The sequence below is a fragment of the Arachis hypogaea genome, chromosome 8, assembly GCF_003086295.3.
Source record: "Arachis hypogaea cultivar Tifrunner chromosome 8, arahy.Tifrunner.gnm2.J5K5, whole genome shotgun sequence".
In the NCBI taxonomy this organism is placed as follows: Eukaryota; Viridiplantae; Streptophyta; class Magnoliopsida; order Fabales; family Fabaceae; genus Arachis; species Arachis hypogaea.
Genome location: NC_092043.1, coordinates 43549967 through 43576753, shown reverse-complemented (window position 1 = coordinate 43576753; position 26787 = coordinate 43549967). Strand labels below are relative to the sequence as shown.

Below are 26787 nucleotides of genomic sequence, written 5' to 3'. Positions count from 1 at the left end.
AATAAAGAATAATGAACTCCTTTGTCAATAAGTCTAATCCACTAAGATTAAAATCAAAAAGCACAAGTTAATCATGCAGGGGAAGTCAACCTTTTCAGTCTTTGGTATTATGTTGGAAGGTAAATATATATTGAAATATTAATGTAAGATTAGGCTGATTAGCAATTCCTCATTTGACAGATTCCAGTCATGACTCTTGTGCATCTTAGATAACAACTTCTTTTGACTTTAGAGTCCTCCAATAATGTCATCTTCCTAACAAAATAATTTAATGCTAGAAACTGCAGAGAAACTTATAACCTTTTAAAAATATAAAGTGAAAGTAAATAATGTCACAACTACTTTGATTGTGTAAAAACTAAAAAGAATATCAAAATCACCCTTAAAACATACTTCCAAAAATAATACAAATGAATACTAAAAAAAATATTACGTGTACCATTTTTCACCTAGAATATACTCATTCCTGTTTCGGATTTAAAAGTATATAACGAGAAGAGGTAAAGTGGAAAACTACAATAAGTGTGCAGTTTATCCAAAATGTGATGTACACGTGTTGATCCATAATAATAATAAAAGATGTACTGAAATAACATTAATGAAACAATGCTCTCTTAATCAGTTAAACCACATGAACGTTCTCCGAAACTACTTATTTGGCTACATGTTTGACTTTTGAAGCAAACATGTTGTGTTTGATTGAAAAGTAAGCTCTAACTGAATGACCCAAATGTAGAAAGGTTGAATCTATAGAGGGAAATTGATAGGAAATTGTGGTTACATATATAATCAACGAGAGAAGACTCAGAGAGAAGACTCAGCATTCATTATGAATTCTCTCTTACCACTTTCATTCCTACATTCACATTTTATTCTCTTCTGCTTTAACTAACTTTTCCCATCAAGGTTCTACTAGAGTACTCTATCCTCTTTGCCCCCATTTGGTAGTTGTTAGCACCACATGGAGGCTTTCTGATTCTTTTGTGACTTTGGCTTAGATCCTTACCGGTCGTTGTTTCAATATTGTTGCTCGGCCTTGTGAGGGGGTTGCATCACTACTACTACTACCTTGGCTTAATTTTCTAGTATTTAAGAAAAAGGCATATAAGTCTCTCTCTTCATTTATATTCTTGCATTATCCTTTATTATCATATATATCAATCCTTAATTCTCTATGTGGAAGCCTTTTAGTCCACTTTGGGTAGAGGCAAGCCATGGTTGATGAACTTTACCACTATTGACTATCAATAAGTAGTGGTACTTAGTCAGAAATTGTCTTGCATAAAGAAAAAGTCTTTCATAGTTTCTAAAATGTGATATTTAAAAGTAGGTTACACAAATCACAAATGTGATATTTGTAGATTATATTTACTCAGAATATACGTTAGTTTGGATGTTGGAATTTTTTTTTTTTAATATTGGATTTGTATTAGTGTAATTCATCGTCTAAAAAATTGTATGTAACAAATATTTTAGTCACTAAATCCGTCGCTAATTAGCAACTAAGCATTTTAATCTATCATAATTTTTAATTATCATTTTTATTAAATTTTTACATTTATGCTATCAAATGAAAAATAATATCAACAAAAAACCTACGCTTAAACACATAAAAATAAACAATACTTAAACAATAACCAAAATATCATAACACACTTAAACAATAACCAAAATAACTCATCAATTCAATATCATAGACAACAATAATAAGTAATATTCTCATATTACTAATTACATCATTTAAAGTCTATTAACTAACTAACATCACAACTACTAATCACTATTCAGACGTACGTTTACCATCTTCATCCTTTTCTATATTTGTTTCTCTACCTTCTAATTAAAAAATCAAAATTTTAAAATTAAACTTTTTCATCATTCTACATTGTTTCAAAAAGAAATAATTAATTCCGTTATAAACTTCTTTGCAAGTCTCCAATTCAAGAAATTTCAAGATAGTAGCTGATTACCCGACAGGCCAATCGAACACCAGCATCTTCATCATGAAGATGCAAAACCAAACGAGGGAGAGCAGCATGTACCTTGAAAAGACCATCAATGGCAATGAATAAGCAGTCTGACATATTGGAAAGATAATTATATGACATCATTTCAGGGGGAAATTACACAACCAAAATCTTCAAATGACGAGGCATATAAAGTCAAAATATGTGAAACTTTATTCCTTCTTATTTTATCCCAAAAAGATTTGACACATGGTGACGTTATATTTGTAAGACTATCTCCAATAGAAAACTCATCTCAGTTTCTGTTATGACCCACCTGTCATAAAAAGTAACTCCACATTAGCTTTTGCGTCATAAACAGTAAATAGGAACTCAAAGCATCTCTCGCTTCTCCATTAGGAGGAACTAACTTTAGTCTCTGTTGTAGTCCCACTTAATTAATTAATTAAAATATTTAAAATTAATGTAATTAATTTTTTTAACAATGTAATTTAAATATTTAAATTTAAAAATAATTCACTATTAAAAGATATTAATATTAACTAAATTCATATATAACAATAATACACAATATATAATTCGGGATTACACTAATTTGTAAAATTATTTAATACAAAGAAAAACATAATTAAATTCTATAGTTGACGACAACATTATAAAATTGTCATATGTATTTAATCAAGTCCTCTTTCAATTATCTATGTTACTGCCTATTTTAAAATTGGGCATTTTTTTGGAAAAATATAAAATAAATTTTATTTTTTGATGTAAGTAAATTTAATTAATTATAATTTAATATGATACTATAGATAATATTTAATATTAATTATAATATAAATAATTAATATAAATTATTAATTAAATAAAAATTTAATTATTTAATCTAATTAATTATAATTATTAATAAATTAATTATAATTTAATTATTTAATTAGTTATTATTTAATATAATTAATTATTACAATTATTATTGAATTAATTATTATTTAATTATTTAATATATCTATTTAGCTAATTAATATTATATATAATTATTTATTTTCTAACTAACGTGCCAAATGGCAAATGTTGATTGTTTCATAGGAGTCCATATTCAGAGGGACTCCTCTTCCTTGAAATTCGTGCGGAAATTTCTTTTCTTCCCACTCCAACGCATAAGCCTTCTTTCCTTCTGACAGAACAGTAACTGGGCTTCAATTTTTTCTCCCATTGGAGATGCTCAAGAGACGCTTATACTTATTAAAGAATGTCCAAAACTATAAGGAGTCAAATACTGTCATAAAGGTCTTGAAGGCCAAAAATCCAAAAGGAGTCAAATACTGTCATAGATTTGAGCAAACCTTCTAATAGAAGTAGAAAGTAAACTACGGTTTATTTGTCAAGATGAAGGAGAAAAGTGTTGGCATTGCTAGGGCTTCAATGTGTGTAAGAAAAGGATTGTTGTTTGACAATGGTATGGCCACTTGGTAAACTTTTTACCTATAATTTAAGTGAACAAACTGCAGTTATCTCTATGCTATAAGTTCCTTTTTTATTTTCTCTCTTTTCTTTTCCCTTTTTTTTTTGGGTTAATATCACTATGCTAAGTTAATCACAGATCATGGAGAGTGCAATATCCTAATTGTCACCAAATACTTCGTGGAAATAAAGAAACATAACAGAATGGAAAATCACATCAAAGCCAGAAAAATCAGACAGAACAAGATCTTATTATGAAAGGTAAATGCCATTTGCTGTTCCACACCTACAATACCCATTCCTAAAACTATAGATATACTAATTCTCTATTGAACATGTGGAACTAGATTTAACTGAGTCAGGGAAAGAAAAGAATAAAACACAATACAACAAGATTTAGAAATAGGAAAATGCTACATGTACAACACTAATAAGCCTTTAATCAGCCTTTATTAATATTTAATTATTTTTTTTATTAAAACATATCCCTATTTTTAGGGTACATACCTATAAATATTTTTAATTTAAATAACAAAAACATAAAGCAATCTAACTTCTCTCCAACTTCATAGTTAACTATTAGGACTTTGCTTCTTTTTACCCAACCTCCCATAACAAACCTGATTTGTTGTTCCTTTTTTATCGTAACTTTCACACTGTGAAGCACCCTCGCAATCAAACATGATTTGTTATTAGTTGCATTAGTTAATTTCAAAAACAGGAAGCTCCCAGCCGAAGCTTCTCTCATTTTCATCGGTGAAGGTAGCTGAAATACCTTTTAATCTTCATTGGTAAAAGGTATCACCACTTTTTATATCTATGCTTAATTAATGTTATGAAATATCATATTCATCATTTTTAATTAATTTTAAAAATAAACAGAAAAATTCCATTCTTATTTAATTGGAACAAGTTTGATTTTATTTGATTTTATTAATAGAATTGTTACGAATAAAGTATTTTGTACTTAATTAGTTTGAGTAAAGAAACAAATAAAAAATCTAGAGATTACGAGAGAAAATATAGCTGGTATAGTCATAATAATTGTGTTTTTATTTTTCAATTACAACACATCTAATAGTATGATATTATATACAAAATATTTTTAAAACACATCTAAAATCGTAAAAATCTAGTTTTTAAATATACACATTTTCAAAATCGTAAATTTCTAGTTTTTAAATAAAAACGCACATAAACTATTTTGTATTTAATTAGTGTGAGTAAAGAAGCAAATAAAAAATTTAGAGTTTACGAGAGAAGATGTAGCTGGTATAATCATAATAATTGTGTTTTTATTTTTCAATTATAACACATCTAATAGTATGATATTATATACAAAATATTTTTAAAACACATTCATAATTGTTATAATATATTTTTAAAACACATCCATAATCGTTATAATATATTTTCAAAGTTGAATTTTAAATTTTGATTCATTTGAATTTTAGTTGTGTACTTAAATTATAATATATTTTTATATTAAATGTATTAATTTTGAAACGAAAATTAAGATTTAAATTTTAAATTTTAATTTGATTTAATTTGAATTTTAAATATGGATTTAATTTTTAAAGACATTAAATTTATTTACGTTTTTTAGATGTGTTTGTTTTATTTTTTTGAATTATTATAAAAAAAGACTGAATATTGCACCAATTCTAAAGGATACCTAATTGAGTTGTTAGAAATATACCTGCTCAACAGAGGCATCCTTTAGTGTCCCAATTCCATAGCTGCTAAGAGCTCCAAATGCCGCAAAAGAATTTGCTCGCATCTTGATGTTCATGCTTGCCTATTTTTAATAATTTCTTAACCAAGTTAGTTAAAGCTGTCTAGAAGTGGCTATTATTTCCTAAACATGAATTAATTAACAGTGTTATAAGTTTTTCCCTTTTAAAGGATAACAAAAAATACTGGAGAAGATATTGAAAAGTATCTCTTGTGGTAATGAATGAACTTCTGTTATGTTCTCAACAACTTTATATGTAACTCTAAGTATCTCAACAATACTTAGAAACCGATTTAGTGATCAACTTCTTAGCGACGGATTTAGCGACCAACTTCTTAGCAACCAACCACCATTAAGCTTTTTTTTATATTGGTCGCAAAATCGGTCGCTAAATTAAAAATAGCAACCGATTTAACCACCAACATATCCTAATTTTTTATTTTAGTTGCTAATTCGGTCGCTAAGTTAAAAAAAATAGCAACCAGTTTTAGCGACCGACTAGATTGGCTTTGTCATTAATAGCTAAATCGGTCACTAATTTTTATTTTAGCAACTAATTTAGTGACCAATAATGGGTGATCACTAAATCGGTCGCTAATTGAAATTTAGTGACCAAATTTTTTTTAAATCCTAGAAAAATTTGATTGGTCGCGAAATCGGTCGTTATTTTAAAACTTTTTTGTAGTGCACGTTTAAAATATTCAAAGTGTCTTTAATATTTATAATTATATTAGTTTTAGAATAGTTATAAATTTGTAAAGTTATAAAATCCTTACAATACTCTTATTCCTTTTTTTTCCAAACCAAATTCTAACACTAATTTCCTAAATTACCAACACACATACTTCCAATCAGAGGAGAGAATAAAAAAAAAAAAGAGAAAAGGATCGAGAAATAGAAAAAAAAAAGAAGAAGAGAAGAGGAAAGAAGGAGAGGAGGTGCTGGCGGAGGGAGGACCGCCACTGCCATTGCAGAAAAGAAAGCCAGAGGGGGGAGAGAGAGTGGCACGAGAAGAGGAGAGAGAGAGACGAATAATAAGAGCATCCGACGACTAAAAGAGAAGAGGAAAAGGAAAGAGTCGACGTCGATGATGATGTTTCCTTCCATCATCATCGTTATCTCCTTTATTTGGTATTTCGTTCAACCCCCACAATCGGTCGTCAATCCCTCCACAACCACCGTATTTCAATTATCAACTTGGCACTTCAAGTTTGGTTTCTTCGGTTCTATGGGACTAATTTGTGAGTAGGCTTTACGTTTATAATTATTTGACTTTACATCTATAACTATCTTGATATATATTACTTTGAATTTATGACTATACTTATAAAGTTACTGGCACAGGATTTTAATTTGACTTTAATAATCGATTTATTAAAACTAAATATTTATTCCTTTGAAATTTAGATTTTCAATTTACACATGAGACTATATGTTTTTCCGAGACTACTTATTTTTGAAACAAATTATTGATACTTACTATTCTGAAATTGTGAAATATGTTGGCATCCTTTATGATTTAAAAAGTATGAACGAAAAAGTATTGTTTGATTTGATTTGAGATTTTATATATTTAAAAGATTAATTAGTTTGTTATATTTTCAATAATATGTTTTGAATTGGTTTAAGAGACTCGTATTAGAAATCGTAGTTAACGGCGGTTATGACGTTAACTTAGATGCATCTGACTCAGATCTCAGCTAGTAGGGCATTGCTAACCTAACGTGTAGGTCACACATTAGATCTGTTATTCTGTTAGGACACACAAGAGGAAAGGGCTACTCATAGAGGTGGAGCCGCCTAAGTGTGGACTTTTGATTTGATTTCTGTATGAGAACTCCCTTATTGATTTACTTATTCATATAAATTATTATTTTCTAATTAAAATTATTTTTCTGATAATGTTTATATGGTCTCATAAGATTATAGATGTATTGTCTAGTCACTGAGTTGCAAAACTAATTCTGTTTTTCTAAATATTTTTCAGGAACAGATATGTGAACATTTCTATTCAAGAGTAAATATTTTCTATTTTTGTAGATTTAGTCATAGTTGGCAAAGGAGAAAAATCTGCACCATGCCCCTTGTATGGCTCTAAAGGAACATACTCAAGTATATTTTCTTTTTGCTCAAAAATTGTAAAAGGAGAATACTTTGGAATATTTTGACAATTCGGCCAAGGAGAACAACTAGGAACTTACTGCATGTTAGGGTTATAACAAGAATAAATTGGCTTTAAAAGAATAGGTATATTTTTTGAAATATATACACTACCTCCATCTTGTGCATGATTTATGTTCCATAACTAGGACTCATAATACCTGGGCTTAAAAGGTCTAGGCCTCATCCATTTGTTTTTTTGCTTGAGAAAGCAGTAGGCTGATTCTGCATATTTTTTACATTATGGACTCATTGTTTGAAATTTTGGGTGGGAAGAATCCTTGTCTTTTGGAAAAATCTATCAAGTTTTCCATCAATTATGACTACAGTTTTCATCTTCTGGTTGATGGGTTGTATCCCAACATTGTTGACACACTTGTTCAAAGAAGTCTGACCGCCCAATTTTTGTTTTTCCTAAGCTATCTTTTGTTTTAGCTCATTAGTTTTATTCTCTTTTTCAGCAATCTTCTTTTTCAACTCGGTCTTTTTTTCTCTTCAACTTTGTACTTTTCAAATTCTTTTGTAGCTTTTTTGTCAAAAACAGCACTGCACTTTGGACACACAGCGATGGTGCTGTCAAATTCTTTAATTCTTAGTAAAAAATCTAATAGATCCTTACCAGGATGAGGATAAATTGGCTTCTTGTCTTGCTAAAAAATTTTCAGGTCTTTGTTTTCATCTTGAGCACTGGTGCACGGAATTGTGATCATCAACAATGGCGCCAATAGACTTGGTGCTCTCAAACGTGAATCACACTTTGTCACAACTCTGCACAACTAACCAGCAAGTGCACTGGGTCGTCCAAGTAATACCTTACGTGAGTAAGGATCGATCCCACAGAGATTGTCGGCTTGAAGCAAGTTATGGTCACCTTGTAAATATCAGTCAAGCGGATTCAAATGGGTTATGGAGTTTTCATAATTAAAAGATAAATAAAACATAAAGTAAAGATAGAGATACTTATGTAATTCATTGGTGAGAATTTCATATAAGCGTATGAAGTTGCTTCATTCCTCTTGAATCTCTGCTTTCCTACTGTCTTCATCCAATCCTTCATACTCCTTTCCATGGCAAGCTGTATGTTCGGGTTTCACCGGCGTCAATGGCTACCTCCCGTCCTCAGTGAAAATGGTCCAAATGCGCTGTCACCGCACGGCAAATCATCTGTAGGTTCTCGATCATGTTGAAATAGAATCCAGTGATTCTTTTGCGTCTGTCACTACGCCCAACACTCACGAGTTTGAAGCTCGTCACAGTCATCCATCTCAGATCCTACTCGGAATACTACAGACCAGTTTTAGACTTTCCGGATCTTAGGAATGGTTGCCAATAATTCTAGCTTATACCACGAAGACTCTGATCTTTCGGAATGGAGGCTAAGAGATACACGCTCGATCTAAGGTAGAACGGAAGTGGTTGTCAGGCACGCGTTTATAAGTGAGAATGATGATGAGTGTCACGGATCATCACATTCATCATGTTGAAGTGCAGCGAATATCTTAGAATAAGAATAAGCTGAATTGAATAGAAGAACAATAGTAATTACATTAATACTCGAGGAAAAGCATAGCTCTACACCTTAATCTATGGTGTGTAGAAACTCCACCGTTGAAAATACATAAGAACAAGGTTCAGGCATGGCCGTGAGGCCAGCTTCCCCAAAACGTGATCAAGAGATCAAAAGATGATCAAAAGATGAAAATACAAGGTCCTATTTATAATGAAACTAGCTACTAGGGTTTTCAGAAATAGGTGAATGATGCAGAAATCCACTTCTGGGCCCACTTGGTGTGTGCTTTGGCTGAGCATTGAGCTTTACACGTGTAGATGCTTCTCTTGGAGTTAAACGCCAGATTTGGTGCTAGTTTGGACGTTTTAACTCCAGCTTTTATGCCAGTTCTGGCATTTTGACTTCAGAATAGGGTAGAGAATTGGCGTTTGAACGCCAGTTTGCGTCATCAAAACTCGAGCAAAGTATGAACTATTATATATTGCTGGAAAGCTCTGGATGTCTACTTTTCAATGCAATTAAGAGCGTGCCATTTGGAGTTCTGTAGCTCCAGAAAATCCACTTAGAATGCAGGGAGATCAGAATCCAACAGTATCAGTAGTCTTTTGTCAGCCTCTGAATTAGATTTTTGCTCAGATCCCTCAATTTCAACCAGAAAATACCTGAAATCACAGAAAAATACACAAACTCATAGTAAAATCTAGAAATATGAATTTTACATAAAAACTAATAAAAATATCCCAAAAAGTAGCTAGATCCTACTAAAAACTACCTAAAAACAATACCAAAAAGCGTATAAATTATCTGCTCATCAAGCACCAGCCATTGTGACATCAATTTTTACCATGTTGACTAATAAATTGAATGACTCAACATAATTTGAATCAGCAGCAAATGGTTCAGTGTCCACCTTCATAGTAGCTTTATCCTCAAACTTCAACATTCCCTCCTTAATGGCTTTTTGTATCAAATCCCTGAAAAGGACGCAATTATTAGGGGTGTATGAAAATACTTGATGAAACTTATAAAATTTTTTATTTTTTATTTCATCAGATGAAGGCATATTTTTTTCTTCTGGTAAAATAAGCTTCTTATCTTTTAATAAAACCTCAAATATTTTATCTACTTTAGAAATATCAAAAGAGTAGGCCTTATTTTCAACTTTGGAATATGAAAAAAAATTTTCTTTTTCTTTAACAGGTTTTAAAGATTTGCAGGTTTTAAAGATTTGCACACATAAGAAGGACCTTCACGTAATTCAACAATATAAGCCTCTCTCTCTTCTGAATCACTACTATTGGAAAAATAATCAACATATGCAACTTTTTTAGTAGTTTTTTTGAAATTTTCTTTTTCTTTCTTAATTTGTCCTATTTATCTTACTCTCTCAACTAACTGAAAAAGATCTAAAGTATGTTGATTAATATGTTTTTGTCTAACTCCAAAGTCTAGTCCATTGGTAGCTATTTTGACAATTTCGATTTCTGTGATCGGAGTAAAATACTTATTTCTCATGTTTCTAAACCGTGTCAAATAAGTGTCAATGGATTCTCTCTCTGCATGTCTGACAGAGAATAAATCCGTAAGATTAACTTTCAATTCACCTCGAAAAAATTGATCATGAAAATTTCTTTCTAACCGCGTCCAAGAATGAATAGAATTTGGTCTCAAGTTGGAGAACCATGTAAATACATTTTTTGTTAAAGAAGAAGGAAAATATCTCATCTTGAGATATTTATTAGAAGTTGCTTCGCAAATTTCAACAATATATCGAGCAATATGCTTTACTGTAGACTCATTTTTTTCTCCAGAAAATTTGTTAGGGATTTTAAAATTTTTCAACCTCTTGGAAGCTCTACTTGTTAGACACATTTAGGAAAAGCAGACACGAAATATGGCCTATTTAAACAACCAACATTAAATCCCAAACGGTTTAAAACTTGTTCAACGTTCCTAGCTAGATTATAATGCCCTTAAGTTGTTTTGCCTAAGTTTTTCTAACATATATCATAATCATTTTGATCATATCTCGGCATATGAACGTCATAATTAGGAATTGCTCTACCGTTTTGGTTGACATTATCAAATCCTAAACTATAGTTGTCATTTTTTTCCAAATTTACTACAGTAGCAATCCTATTAACTTGCCTATTTAATTGTTTAATTCTAGAATTTGTGTTTTCTAAAAGAGGATTTAAAACTGTCACCATTTAATGAGTTAACATGTTTATCAGATCATGGTGGCTTTCATTCATCTATTGCCTAATATTTATTAAAGATCCAACAGTTTGACTAGGTTGATTAATAGGCATTGCTATTGACATGTCAGAAAATACAGGTCTAAAATTTTCTACCCTAGTGATAGTGGATGTAGTGAATTAAATGCACTGTTATTTCTTGTATTAATAGCATGTGAAAAATTTTATTGTGATATTTGTAAACCTGACATCCCAGAAATAGGTACATTTGACATACCATATGGATTTTGGTAAAGAAGATTTTGAAAAGTTGAGTAGAAAAGCACCAGCAATCCTTATGTCACCATGAGGGGACATACTCCGGTGGCAAGCCATAAGGCAGCCACCCCACAGTATTTATGTGAGTTGCATTTAATCCTGGATGGGCATGGCCAAGGCCAACGCTATTATGCCTCACTGACAGTAAGGTAAACTCTGCGTTTGAAATCACAAGAGAATTCTCGAACTCATTTCCTCTAGTCTCATCGTTAGAAGTAGAAGAAGATGCTGCAGATGTATTTGACATGTCAAGTGACGCTGATTTCTTAGTCTCTGGACACACGATCTTACCACTACGCAACCACATACAAATTCAAAACTCCTTATTTTTTCTTTTGACAAACCAATCTATTAACAAAGTTCCACCGAGCGTGTCAATTTGTTTTTACTCAAATTTTGTTAATATTTTAAAGAAAATGTGAGTATTTCAATGTCACAATTGTAACATCAATAAAAATTAAAATGAATGAAAATAACAAATAAATAAAGAAATGCAAGGTGCCAGAGGCAAAAGTAAATTGCAGAAATTAAAGCAAATAAAAAATTAAAGAGAAAATGAAAAAAAAAAGCATAAGCATACAAGAGAGGAACATGTAAAAGTAAAGAAATTTTATTAATAAAAACTCGAAGAAAGTAAATTACAAGTGTTTAAGTTCAGAGAAATTACTTAAGACTTTCAATTTTACTCTGTAATATTAAGGGGTTGAAAGCTTTTTGGGTTTTTAAGTGTGTTTTAAAAGAACTAAACTTCCTACGATGTGTTCATAAAACTCTATTTATAGACTAACCTAATGTCAACTGACAGTTACCTTTTGTACATTACTTTCGAAAAATTTGAATTGGATATGTAACTAGGGATGGCAAAGCGGGCCGGCCCGACCCAACTTGTTCCGTCTTAGCCCACCCCATAAATGGGGCGGGTCGGCCCGCCCCACCAACTAAGATGGGTTCAAAATGCTAGCCCGTCCCATGTTATGGCGGATTGGCGGGCTAGTCCGCTTGACTTAAAAAAAAATTAATTAAAATTAACTAAAAAATAATAATTAAAAAATTAATTACAAATAAAAATAGTCAAATTATAATATAATTTTTTTCACAATCTTTTTTTTTATTTTTAACTTCAATAAAATTGTTCAAAATAATATTTGTCAATAGAACCATCTTTATTTTAAAAATGAGCCACATAATTTGAATAAATATACAAAATTGTAAAATAAAATGAATAAAGTTAATAACTAAAAGAAGAATAAAAACAATAAAAACAAAAAAAGTGTTTGAAAATTTTATAATTATTAATTTTATAATAGTAATAACTCTTTTATTTAATAAAAAAAATTAAAAATTTTTGACCCGACAGATCAGCCTGCTCCGTCCCGCCAAAACCCGCCAATTTGGTGATGCGGGTTTGACGGATTTCTTTATTTTGGTCGGTTCCAAATCCTAATCCGACCCGTCTTTTTAGCGAGTCTCGACCCAACGAGTTTAACTCATTTTATCACCTCTATCTAAAACTGTTCCTGCACTTCGTATTTGATGTCATTCAAAATTCAAAATAAATAACCAAACTATTAAATACCCTAATTTAAAATATAAATGTTATATATAAAAAATCTTCATGTAACTAATTGTTTTTTTAATTTTCTTAAAAATAATATTTTTGTCTAATCATTATAAAAAATTAATAAAAATTTATATAATTATTTAATTATAACTAAATTAATGAGTGGTTGGGTTCTAATAACTGTATCGTTAATTATCAAGTAGGTGTATTTATGATATGCCTGACATAGGGTGAAATCACGCAAGGCCGATGACCCCACATTTTGACCATAATCCACGTGACTTTGACGCTCTGATCCGTTCTATGCGCTTCTCGCTCTCTCTCGCTTTCTCTCTATTGGTTCATTCTCCAGTTCCCTCTTTCTCTCTCTAATTTGCAAACCCTGAGAAAGCGAAGTGTGCATTCTGATGTGATGCTACGCAGCGACTACGGAGCACAGAAAACCGCAATGGTGGTGGGATCGGTGCTATGCGGTGTGGCCGTGACCATTCTCCGATTCGTGTGCCTTTGATCACCGCCTTTGGTTTCCGTGTTGATTTTCTCGAGATTCCAATGGCCCCGTTTCATTTTGCGGATTGAGAATTTGTTTTCTTTTTTTTTTTTTTGCTCCGAATTGGGATTGAAGTGTGTTTGGAGATTGTGATTGTGATTATGTCTGAATTGGTGGCCCGCACGGGGCGGCATCAACAGCGGTACGAGAACGGTTATCGCCTTGTTGCTGGGTACATTATGTTTCTCTATCATTCCTCAATTACATTATTTTGTTTCTGTATTTTTTTTTCTTTTACTACTGTTATGTTTTGGATTTTATTTTATTTATTCTTTTGGTGATTGTTGCTGAGGGTGACAAAAGAAATGTCATTTTCAACCAGAACTATGAGTATGCATATAAATAGTGCCTTTTCTTTTGGTGATTGTGGTGGTTATGGTTGAAGATTTTTTTTTTTATTCAAATTATGACTAGTCATTCCAAATCATGGAATTGAGTTTCAAATAGAAATGAATTCTTTTCTTAAAGGAAATAGAATTCTTTTCTCATTTAAATGGTTTCCAAACAAGCTCTAAAAGTTGAAATTATGGCTTGGTGGTTGTTCTTCCAATTTGTTGATGGAGAAGCTATAAAAGGTGTTCTTTGGTGCATTGACATCCTGTTGCATGTACTTTAAGTTGATTCATAATCTCATCATGAGAGGTTTATGATATATGACTTCTTGTGGGTGCAAAATCTCGTTTATATCAAAATAACAGTTGCTCAATATAAAATCATTATCAGATTGTTGATGAAAACCTATACGAACTATTAGAATGAATCTGAAACTTGTAAAACTCTATTACTATGGGGATGTCTGTAGACTAAATTATTAGCCTCTAAACTGAAGCAGCTTTTATTATGTCAGCCATCTCAGATATGAATTGCTTGACATTTGATACTTCTTCTCACTTTCTATTCTATATATATAGTTAGTATATTCTTAATGATCTGATCCAGAGATGTAATTTGGGTGGCAGATGCGTTCCCTTTAGGTACAAAAGTTCTGGTGATTGTGGGAACTCTAACTCTGGGAACAATGTTGAAGTTCTTCTGATTAATTCACCAAGTGGACCAGGTCTTTTGTTTCCAAAGGTATAATGTTTAAGTAAAATTGTTACTTTTTTGTATCTACAGTTTTTCATATGTTTTTGTCAGGCATTTACTATTATGGCTTTCATAGTGACATTTGGATGTTATTGAGAATTTTCTAAACTTACTTTATAATGATTTGAATATAAGAAATCATAAATGATTGCAATTTTCTGGATTTTATTGCCTTATTCTTGTATCTATCCAAGTATCTTACTCGTTTTCATGATTTTAAGTTATTCTTTTAAGGACGAAAAATCCATTTTCTTATTAGTCAAAACCAGCAAATCATAGTGCCCTAGACGTCCTTAGTGTAGATGTGTCAGCTCTTGCTTCATCTATTTATTTCTATTCTTACTGCAACAACTTTTTAGGCATTGAGATGGTTGGTACAATTACTTTCTGCAGTAACAAATCCGCAATAAGTCATTAAATATTCATACTGAAACTATTAATGTTCTGCAAGATCAATGCAGCTGGTCTCCCAATTTTATTCAGGTATTTGTTGTGTTTCAATATTTTTACTGGCTGTTCTTGTGCCTCGAGTACTAATCTTGGTGGCTTTTGGGGAAAAAGAAGAAACAAGCTATTATGTTACGTCTCGATATTTGCCCGTACTTTTTTATGTATAATACAGCTCTCTAATGAGCGTGAAGGATCTACCTTGATCTTATGATGTAGGACATTATAATTTAATGAAAGTTGATAAGTTGAATTGGAGCATGTTTATATTTATATGCATGATGGTACCCTGTGCCATAGTGAAACTAAATTCCAAAATGCTATTTGTTAATTGTCCATATTGACTTCTGGAATGGTAGAACTCACAAGACCAGTTTCTATTCCAATTATTACCCATCATTTATTTATAGTTTGCTTTAAATTTAGCAAATTTTCTTTGTTTTTAACGAGATGGTAAATCAGTGGCTATTTCAATACCAACGTTGTGGATGCAAAATCGAATAGCTTCACACCTTTAAAGCTATGCCAGAAATTCGTTATCGTTCTAGGCCAGTGTAAAGCTTTTGAATTACCTTTACTGATGAGACACTTATTTTACCTCACAAAATTGACTGTGATGTCTATGGTTGATTTAAAATTATTTCTTCGTGTCAGTTCTGCTTTGTTTATGTAATCATGATTGAGACATCTATTAATTCTTTTTTTGAATTGGTCCTGACTAGATATGTCATTTTCTAATTAGTGTGATCTTGCTTTGTCCATTAAAGGGAGGTTGGGAGAATGACGAAACTGTTGAAGAGGCGGCAACAAGAGAAGCTATTGAGGAAGCAGGTGTTCGTGGAGACATAATGGTGAAAATCTTTTCCGCATATGAATCTATATGAATTTATTTGAGTTTAGTTTCTTCTATAGAATGATTTTAATTTTATTTAGTTTATATCTTGATGTTTTGATAGTTCTACAATGGGAGTCTAAGATGCTCATGTGAGAATATACTGTAATCTTCTAGTAGTATTTAGATTGTGTTGAGAATGGCTCTGAAAGTAAAATCTGGTGAATTTGGCCCTTAAACAGTTTGAAGTATTATGACACAACTGTTTCAATATGCCTGTACTTAATTATGATTTGAACATAATTTAGTGGTATTAATTTATTTTGATATATTTTGCAGATATCGGTAGCTTCTATTTGTTTTGACATGCTCTTGATTCTTTGATACCTTTATAGTTTTTCTATGTTTCTTGTAATTATGTCCCTTGAAAATCCTTAGTCTTTTGAAGTTGCTTATTTAAACTATTAAACAACTTGATACTTTTACTTTGTATTTTGATCTTGCCATTTGGGTGAATACCTGAAAAACATTGGTTGAAATATTTGGCTACTGGGTTTCAGGATTTTCTTGGGTACTATGAGTTTAGGAGTAAGACCCACCAAGACGAGTTCAGTCCAGAGGGTTTATGTAAAGCAGCAATGTTTGCATTGCTTGTCAAGGAGGAACTTGAGCTATGGCCTGAGCAAAGTACGAGAAACCGGAGTTGGCTGGCTGTATCGGAGGCACTCGGAAGCCTCCGGCATGCATGGATGAGGGATGCTCTAGATTGCTTCTGTAAATGGCATGAGGATAAGTTGGTGAATGGAACAGGATTTATCTGATCTAGACCGATTTGCTGAGGGGTAACATTACTTTAGGAAAGATATATCTCATCAGGATTACATAGTTATTGTTTCTAAGTTTGGGAATTGGTCTCTGATTTTTTTCAATTCAGAGTAATTCATTAACATTGAATTTTAGCTGAGGCACTCGTTCAAGTTGTTCTAATTCTTTATATGTTCATGTTCTCCATCATAGAATCACAGTTGTTAAAAATCCTAACTCTACTCTAAAAGTTTAAGATCCGTACCGTATAAAAATGATTTAAATTGCATATATAAACTCGCTAAGTAAAAACCGCAGGTAACTAATATTATAGAATCCGATTCTGTTAAAGTTATATTGTCACTTTAGAAAAAAAAAAAAGTACATTACTCACCCTTAAATTAAGATAGTAAGGTTCACAAATAATAAATATTACAAATTTAAAGGTGATAAAAGTATCATTTACTACTTTACTAGCATTGTCACATCAGAGAATCTTTTTCCAATATTATATAGGTATGCTTTTGTGTGTTTACCGAGTTTATAATTTTGCACATGAACTTGACCTCGGCCCCAATGCATACATGTTTGAGTTTCTGGTTGAGATGTAACTTTTAGTTAGTCATGCAGAAGTCTTTGTTATAAGATTAGCTATTTTTAAACCAATGATATTATAACATCAACAGTACACATAAAGTTGAAAGCATAGTATGATGTGGTCCTTTTTATTTTTTAATCATTTTAGAGCATACGCCCAAGAAATGAAGTTGAAAAACAGACATCGGACTAAAATATATTTCCAGTTATAATGAAGCAAATAAAAGATAAAATATGAAATTAAAGAACTGAATAAATTTGGACATAAAAAAGTTTAAAGATAAAAATAAATTCAATAAAGAAATTTGAGAAACCAATTTCAAATTAAAAAAGTAAACTCATGATTTTACAACGACTGTTACCTAGATTATTTTTTTTATTTGTATTTTTTTATATAGTAGGAGTACATAAGGAGTACATAGTATATAAGGGGTTATAATTCAAATATTTTTTAAGGGATTTTTCAATAAAGAAATTTGAGAAACCAATTACAAATTAACCAAGATTGTGCCAAATTAGTATTTTTCTTGAGTTTACTCATATTCAAGGCTACAAAATTCGAGTTTTCTATCTTTAAGTTATAAGTAGTTGGTATACAAACACTTTGCAAACAGTGCTGGACCAGAAAGTTTTTGTGAAGGGGTAAAATTGTAAAAATATACACAAATAAATTAGAATATATTGTACCAAAAACAATTATATATAATTATATGTATCAAATCTCTATCGAATTGTTGACTTGGCAAAAAAATTTTGACTGAATTTGTATAAATAGTGGTTGGTTATCTATCTTTTTAGAGGCATATGCAAAAATTTTAAGCATGTTTCAGTCTGATCATTGTCCTATCCTGATGCGTTGTAAAGATCGTTCTCATCCTAAAGGGAATCGACCTTTTTGATTTGTTGCTGCTTGGGCTACTCATCCTAGATATAAGGATATTGTAAACCAGTCATGATGGTCTGGTAATAGAGGGATTCATGGCAAGTTTTTGGAAGTGTAGAAGAATTTCTTAGAATTTAATTCGAAGGTGTTTGGTAACATTTTTGTTAGGAAATGTGAATTAGAACACTAGATTAATTATTTGTAGAAACGTTTGGAAGTGGTGGATAGCATTTATTTGCGTCAAAAAGTGCACCAGTTGATTGATGATTATAATAATACTTTAGTGCAAGAAGAGCTCCTATGGTTCCAAAAATCTAGAGAACAGTGGGTAAGGTTCGAAGATAGGAATACAAGATTCTTTTATGTTCAAACTCTTGTCCGAATAAGGCATAATAAGATTCATGGCATTTTCCTCAAGGATAGGGTGTGGAAGACTGATCCGGAGGTTTTGAGTCAGGAAGCAGAGTCTTTCTATAAAAACTTATTCTGTCATTTGGATGATGTTGATTTGAGTTGTCTTGGGTGCTTGTGGTCTGTTGTAGAATGACTTCTCCCATAGTTTTTGGCCAGGAATAGGATTGATATGGAATGCATATGTATCATTGTATGCATCCATTGTCAACCATCTATGACAGAAGTTTTCAGGCTGCTTGACTGCCCTAGCCATTGCAGCACAAGCATGGACACAGGACATCCCTGTTTCAATTCAATAAAATGCACCTAAGTTACTAAGTAACGAATTCCAGTTCCAGCATGCAATCCACAATAAATTAAGAAAACACAATTACAATATCAGAATAAGTATTGGAACAACAACTAAGGTGTAACAGTAATGACATTTACTATAAGAACAGTAATGACAATTAAATTAATACCACTCAATTGCCAAAATTCACAGATGCATATTCTCTTTTCCAAGTCCACTACCATGTTAGTTGGCCATCCATGGACCTCGAATTGTTCATAGTTCGCATCTCCGGACCACATTGGCACCCAATTCTTTAAAGCATTCCTGATTTTTCCAAGCAGCTACGTTGAACAGGGGGTAGTAAGCCAACATGGTTCCTGAATTTCATTTTGTTCCAGGCTATCGTCCTCATGATATACATTCTGACCTCCTCGAGTAGTGTGATAATTGGTTTGGCCTTTGCTTCCTTGATTCTTGCATTGAATACTTCGCAAGCATTATTACATATGTTGTCACATTTTGGTTGGGTAGGGAAGAAGGCCCGACTCTATGCATCTCTTCACCATTTGGAAAGGTAATCTGATAACGCGAGAATCCTTGTATATTTTGGAATCAAGAATCAATTCGTTGGTAGCATAGTCCAAACCAACAATGAATTCTCACGATCAAATATTTACAATTTCTAATTCAAATTTACCGAGATCAAGAGTAATTCAACCTCAGGTCGTTTTTTCTAGAAGTTGCAATGAAATGTATATTTATTGGCTATGGAAGGAAATGGAGGATTAGGAATGCAAGAGAGCAAGTGATGCAAGAATGTAAATAGTAAGAAATAAAACAAGCATGCAAGGAATTAAACTTCAAAGCAAGTAAAAGCAATGCAAATAGAAATCAAATAGTAAAAAGGGCTCTTGGCAAGAAGTGGGTAATCTAGGTTTTCTAACCTAGTTGTGGACCACAAACATAGCCATTGTGTGGAATTAATCCCAATTAGTTAATCCTACTTGAGAATTAGTCAAAAAGGCATAATTGATTTCAATTCCTAAGTCCTAAGTCAACACTAGTGGGTCACTTAGAGTCAAAGGAAACCAAACTAATTAACAATCCTCACACAATGCGGAATAAACATCCACAACTCAATTCCACCCAAACACCCAATTTTCCAACCAAGAGTGTGAAAACTAAACATGCAAGAAATTAAACATCAAAGCAATTAAATGCAAGGAAAGGAAACTTCAAATGCAAGAAAAACCTCTTGACAAGTAATTGAGAGCTAAGGCTATCTATCCTAGACATTGACCACAAACACATGATGATTGTGAAGAGTTAATCCTACTTAGTCAACCCTACATCGAGGATAAGTCAAGTAGGCATAGTTGATTTTAATCCATAAGTCCTATGTCAACACTTAGGGTTACATAGAGTCAATGGAGACCAAATCAACTAACTACTCTAATGTATCAAACAAGAATGGACATCAATAACTCAAGCGTCACCAAAGTCATCAATTTCAAGCCAAGAGTAAAGAAAAACTAAACAAAAACTAAGCCAAGCATTTTATCAAACACTTGGTGTGCATGAAAATAAAATAATATTAAATTACATTAAAAATAAATTCTAACTAACAAATTCAAGAAAATTATAATAACAACTAAAGAAAGCAATAATGACATGAAAACATAAATTTGCATTAATTGAAATTAAAAATAACAAAGAGTGTTCATAACATAAAAATGACAAGATAAAGGAAATAACAAAGGAAATGAAGAAGAATAAAGATGAAATAACAATAAATGACAAGGAAAAGTAAATGAAAACAAGAATTAAAAGTAGGAATTACAAGAAATTAAACTAAAGAAACTCCAGTTCTAGAGAGAAGGGGGAGCTTCTCTCTCTAGAAAACAACCTACATAATGCTAAACTAGCCTAATTGCTCCCCCTTTTCACATGGAAAGAGGCTCTCTTTGATATAGCACTTAATCAGCTTCAGAATGTCCAAAATTGGGCTTTGGAGGCCCAGAAATCTCCCCCAGTGATTTGCATTAATGAGGTCACGCGTTGGTACCTGTGCGTATGCACACATGCTGATTTTTCTCCTGTGCGTGGGCACAGGTGCTGATTTCCATTCTGTGCGTAGTCACAACCCTGTGCATGGGCAGATGTGCTGATTTTGACCCTTGTGCGTAGGCACAGAAGGTGTGCGTGGGCATAGGCTGAAATGCTTCTCTCATTTGATTTCTTTATGTTTTCTCTTAATTCCATGCTTTTCTTCCTCTCTTATCAAGCCATTCCAACCTATTACACCTGAAATCACTCATCAAAACTATCAAGGCATCGAATGGGATAAAAGTGGGGGTAAAAAGTGATTAAATTAAGCACAAAATAGCATATTTTCACAATTAGGCTCAAATTTAGGGAGAGAACACAAAAGTATGCTATTTGGATGAATAAATGTGGGTTTATATGATGAAATCCACTCAAATCAAACCAAAATATATCGTCAGATATGGATTCATCATACTCCCATACTTCCTTTTTAGCTCTCTGAATTTTCATCATCCCCTCAACGAATCCTTCTTGAGTGGTAGATCTTGCACACTCCCACAGTAATCCTCTGAGTTCGTTGTCTTTCCATTGCTTATTGAACTTTCTCCACAAGTTCCATACACAAAATCTGTGGGGGACATCAGGGAAGACCTCCTGCACAGCTGTGATTAGCCCTTGCACGAAACCACTAAAATTAATAACTAATAATATTAGGACCCAACATGGTCCCTCACCTTACATAAGTGACATCAAATTAATCCCTAGACATACATAAATGACAGCAAATTAGTCCATACACATGTATAAGTGACAACAAACTCATCCCCATGATTTATTAAGTCATGTCCTATTCTATCAATACAGGCAACAACAATGTGTGAAACAAACCAGTAGATATTGAAACAAAATCATGAAAGCAAAACATGGCAACAAAAAATACATCAACCTAAGGAGTTCAACCCTTACTAAAATACAATAACCAGTAAATAACAAAAACAGCGTTACCTTTTGCATGTCCGAAATGAAACACCACCCATTTTGGGTGTAGCTCCCTAGATCCTCATACAGCAGCTCAAGGAACCACCTCCAATTATCAATGTTCTCTACTGGTACAATGACATATGTAATTATGTAAATGTGATTATTGACATCTTGTCCAATGTCTGCCAAGATTTGTCCACCAAATCTGGTTTTCAGGAATGTTCCATCAAGCCCTATTAGAGGTCTGCATCCCGCCCTAAACCCCTTCTTACATCCATTGAGACAAATTTACATATTGTCAAAAGTGGGCTCTTCTACAGGGTTGGGATGAGGAATTGTTGTGATACGCACAGTAGAACTAGGGTTGCACTTCAGGAGAGTCTCACCATAGTCTCTTACCATCCCATATTGTGCAGTAGCATCACCATACACAATGTGTCTTGCATCTCCAAGTGCTCTTGTCAGGGAAAACTTGTTCAAGTCTAAGTCACATTTGCTTTTGAAGTATGTTAAAGCTTTAGAGTGCTTCAGATTTGAAAATTTCCTAAGCTTCTTCACCAACTTGCTAGCTAATCACCCTCTGTTAGCTAATCTATTTTTTGTCTCCCTTGGGTAGGTATGATCTTCACTGAAGGTTTTAACTTGCCAGCAAACATCCTCACTATCCTTAGAGGCATAGATAACCCATGGACAGTCCTCACCCTTACATAAAGCCATGCATCGTACATTATCATTTTTCTTGAATCTAACTCTCCTACCTTCCTGGATGTAATACTCCCTCACAACCTCCTTAAAATCCATTTTCGTGTTGAATTTCATCCCTACCTCTAATCGGAGTTCCCCAAACCTTGTTCCTTCTCTGAAAATAGGAAATGTGTCGCCATCCTCAACTTTAGCAAATTCATCCTCTGAGTTAGGAGGTGTCTTCATTTCTTCAGAATGCCAAGAATCTGCCCCATCTGACTCATCATGATATTCATCATGAGCATCATAACCTCCAATATTAGGACTATAGTTTGTCGTTGGTCCAAAAAATAACTCATCATCTTCACCCAAATCATCCTAAGGTACTAATCCATCATTAAGTTGTAGTAACTCCTTCCATAATTTATTGAGTTTTAACTTTTTTAAGATGCTTCCTGTTTACCTCTTTCCTTTTAGCTTTCAGTATTATATTGGTAACCTCTTCATTACTGGAACTCTCCCCAGCTCTGGACTTGTAAGCACTATCCTCTACACTTTCATAACTGTCCGAAGATTCTGATTCTGATAACACAACCGTATCAACTTGCTTTCCCTTGCCCTTAGTTGTTTGCCTCATGACATGACCTTTGGCTAGACCCCTGGTTATATATCTCTTATTCAGTGTTGTTGTTGGTTTGCCTTTCTTTGCAGTTTTTTCAAAGCGGCACCTTTCTTCTCTGTCCCATTTTTTGAGGGCACTTTGGGTTGAAAAATCTTACCCTGTTTTGGCTTAGGCACTGGTATTGGAGTACTTTTGGAAATTGGGGTTGATTTGGTAGTTGCAGCTGGTACTTGAGTATGATTCATGTCTTGGTTGGGTGGAGGCAGGGGTAGCAGCCATAGAAATTGGGTTCAGAATAGTAGATTTGGGAATTGGGGTTGATTTGGTGGTTGCAGCTTGTACTTGAGTATGGTCCATGTCTTGGTTGGGTGGGGCAGGGGTAGCAGCCATAGAAATTGGGTTCAGAATGGTAGATGTTGCCTCCTGGGTGGGTTCAGTAGTTTTAGGGTGGTTGATACATGGGCTTGGAACTGGGTGTGGAGGAATGTCCCTGGAGCTTGGTCCTGTTCTCAGCAAAACTGGTTGGGTAGGGACTTCAACCACCACCTCCTTGCCCTTTTTTAATGGTGGTTCTTCCAAGTACGTTGGAATAGATACCCCATGTTCATAATACACATGCACCTCTTCGTGGTTGCTTTCAGCAAGAAAGCACATCTCCAGGAGCTCAGCATCAGAATTGAGTTCCCTTAGCCCAGTCTCTAAGGGTCTGTTTGGAACCAGCCACCAGTAGTGTTTCACCTTATCATACCCAAGCTCTTTGTAGTAATTCCTGATGAAAAAGACATCTAGCCGATCAGGGTCAAGTTTCGGAATCTCTGAAATATGGTTTCTGGTGTATGAGACGACACCGTCTTCACTCGTCACAAAAGATCCCCCATGGTGACACACAATAGTTATGAGACCCATCTGTAAATAACAAATGATCCACAAAATTGCCATCAACCTGGAAAGAACAATAACTCCAGTCCCTAACCTTCCATGAACACACATAAACTGCATACATAAAGAACATACATACTTCTATTTTTAGCATATTACAACCATAGCTACCATCATTACACCCAAAAACAAACAATAAAAATGCAACAAGAAGATACGAAGAAAATCCTAACAAAAATTTTCAGAAAAACCACATAAGAAAACAATGAACGAATAAATATATAACGACTTAACAATGTATAAAAAGCCATGATCAACAAAAACTGAGGAGTGGACGGTAGCTATTTTGTTTCTCCTTTCTATTTTGGTTACCTCTAACAATCAAGATGCTTCTCGTCAAACCACTACGTGTGCGATAGAGATGAGATAATCAGAATATGCTTGCTTTCTTTGAGAGATAAGGCCAGCAAAAATCCCTCTCGCAGTGGCGCCATTGAAGAAAATAAGGAGAAGAGGAAGAGACTGTATTGGATTGAGAGAGAAGTAGTCACTGCATGTTAAATCCCCTATGTATACACTAACTGACGATGTTTCAATGCAATTTGGGCGCCAAATTAAAAATGGCGTCGCTTTGGAAGTTCAGCCGGGCTTCCAGCGTGGAATCCGTCAATCCAAGTCATCTTTTTGTCACTGGAAAATGCTTCAAGGATGACCGTGAGTCACCGTTGTTAAATTCAGGGACAATATTGGAACCAGTGCAAGTTTAGAGATGACTTTGAGACTCAAATGCAAGTTTAGAGACCACTCTAAGATTTAACTCATTATTTTTTATAAATTTTTTTAATTGAGCTATAAAATCTAATACTTGAAATAGGAATTATGTTGATTTTCCCATACATCTTAATTGAGATATAAAATTTTGTTTTAACCCATTTCTATATAATATAATTATATCAAAATTCTAAATCTAGCTTCCATTATAATACATTCATAACACTCTATTGATTATCTTTTAACAATAATGTCTTATAATCTTATTAAAACATTCTTAATGAAAAGATCCTAAAAGAAAAAAAAATCTTAATAAAGGACAAAGGTATACTATCTCGTAATATATTGGATAAACTATCTCATCAAAAAGTTTACCAAGAAAAATCCAAGTTTGGCTAAAAAACAGTAGTTAAGGGAAAAACAAGATCGTATTACTCTCTTAGCTTTAATAAATACATCATTTGATATTTTTGAGTTATTGCATTTCAATTTTCAGTTATACAACACATACAAATCTTTTTGGCTTATAAATGATACAAGTTGGGCAAAATCCAATAAAAAGCACGCTCATCTCCTCTTTTTTTTTTCACGTGTTTCTCGTTTTTTTATTATTGTTGTTGTTGCTGCATTTTTCTCCTCCTATTCTTTCTATTGATTTTACAATATTATGTATTATTTTCTTCTTTGTTTGATTTATTTTACCAAGAAGAATTATAAGAAAACAAAATAAGATGATGAGGAAGAAGAAGCAGTAGAACATAAGGAGGAACAGGAAGAGTTTTGAATTATACAGAACTTATCAGAATAAAAATACACCCAAATATCTTCGTGTTACACTCAAATTTGCTGCAAATACAGAAAAATGTTTCCTCTAATGCTGCATTTTTTTTTCTTCTTCTTTTTTTCCTTATTTCTTTCTTTCTTTTAGTTAAATAAATGTAAGTTCATCATCTTTCAAGTAATTTTACAGCATTATGTGTTTTTTCTTCTTCTTTGTTTGATTTTTTTATTTTTATTCTTGTTAAGAGAGTAAAACAAGAAGAAACTTGAGAAGGTAAAACAAAAAAAAAATGAATAAAAGAAAAAAAGAAGAAGAAGATGGTGATGATGATAAAAAAAGAAAGAAGAAGTAGGAGAAGATGAGGAGGAGGAAGAGGAAAAGTTTTGAATTATGCAGAACTTATCAGAATAAAAAACACCCAAAATTCTTAACAATACACCCAAATATCTTCATGATACACCTAAATTTGCTGCAAATACAGAAAAATATTTCCTCTAATGCTACATTTTTTTCTTCTAAATTGAACCACACCTCAACCACTTGATTGGATTCAAAACAATAAATAAAAGGAGGAGAAGAAATTCTAATGAAAAAAGAAGAAGAAAGAGGAGGAGGACGAGGAAGAGGTGGTGTTGATGACGACGATAACGAAAAAGGAAAATAACGAAGAAGAAGAAGGTGCAATAACAAGAAAAAACGTGTGAATATAAATAACTTATAAAGACTTGTATGAGAAAAATGCCTATATGTGGAGAATAATTCTTCAATTTTATACATTAACTTCTTAAATATTGAAGTAAGTAGTACTTTTCTAAACAAATATACTAAAGGAAGAGGAGGAGGAGGAAGAGGTGGTGTTGATGACGACAATAACGAGAAAGAAAATGTGTAGTAACAAGAAAAAGCGCGTGAATATAAATAACTTGTAAAGACTTCTACGAAAAAAATGCCTATATATGAAGAATAATTCTTCAATTTTATACACTAATTTCTTAAATATTGAAGTAAGTAGTACTTTTGTAAATAAATATATTAAATTATAATTAAAATAAAAAAATAAATTATAAATCAAATAGTTGAAAAAATTAAATCTTTTTTACTTATGTTAACAATTGGTAAATATTAACTTATAAAATATTTGTGCGAAGCAACTTTTGTGATAGAAAAGATAATAAATTGGAAAGTATTTTTTTTATAGAGAGTAAAACAACCAATATTTCAATCAATAA

At 32.6% G+C, this 26787-nt stretch overlaps 1 protein-coding gene and 1 long non-coding RNA gene across 2 annotated transcripts; both read left to right on the top strand.

Moving 5' to 3' along the window:
* The first annotated feature begins 3126 nt into the window (after positions 1 to 3126).
* On the top strand, positions 3127 to 7404 carry LOC140174620 (uncharacterized). The gene is made up of 3 exons (XR_011864357.1): positions 3127 to 3420; positions 3565 to 3686; positions 7148 to 7404. It is a non-coding gene; the product is annotated as an uncharacterized lncRNA (long non-coding RNA).
* Positions 7405 to 13070: 5666 nt separating this feature from the next.
* Positions 13071 to 16857, top strand: LOC112707624 (nudix hydrolase 16, mitochondrial). Its single transcript, XM_025759441.3, has 4 exons — positions 13071 to 13629; positions 14417 to 14531; positions 15758 to 15841; positions 16383 to 16857. The coding sequence occupies exons 1-4, from the start codon at positions 13559 to 13561 to the stop codon at positions 16641 to 16643; spliced, it is 531 nt and encodes a 176-aa protein (XP_025615226.1). The 5' UTR covers positions 13071 to 13558; the 3' UTR covers positions 16644 to 16857.
* The last annotated feature ends 9930 nt before the right edge of the window (positions 16858 to 26787 follow it).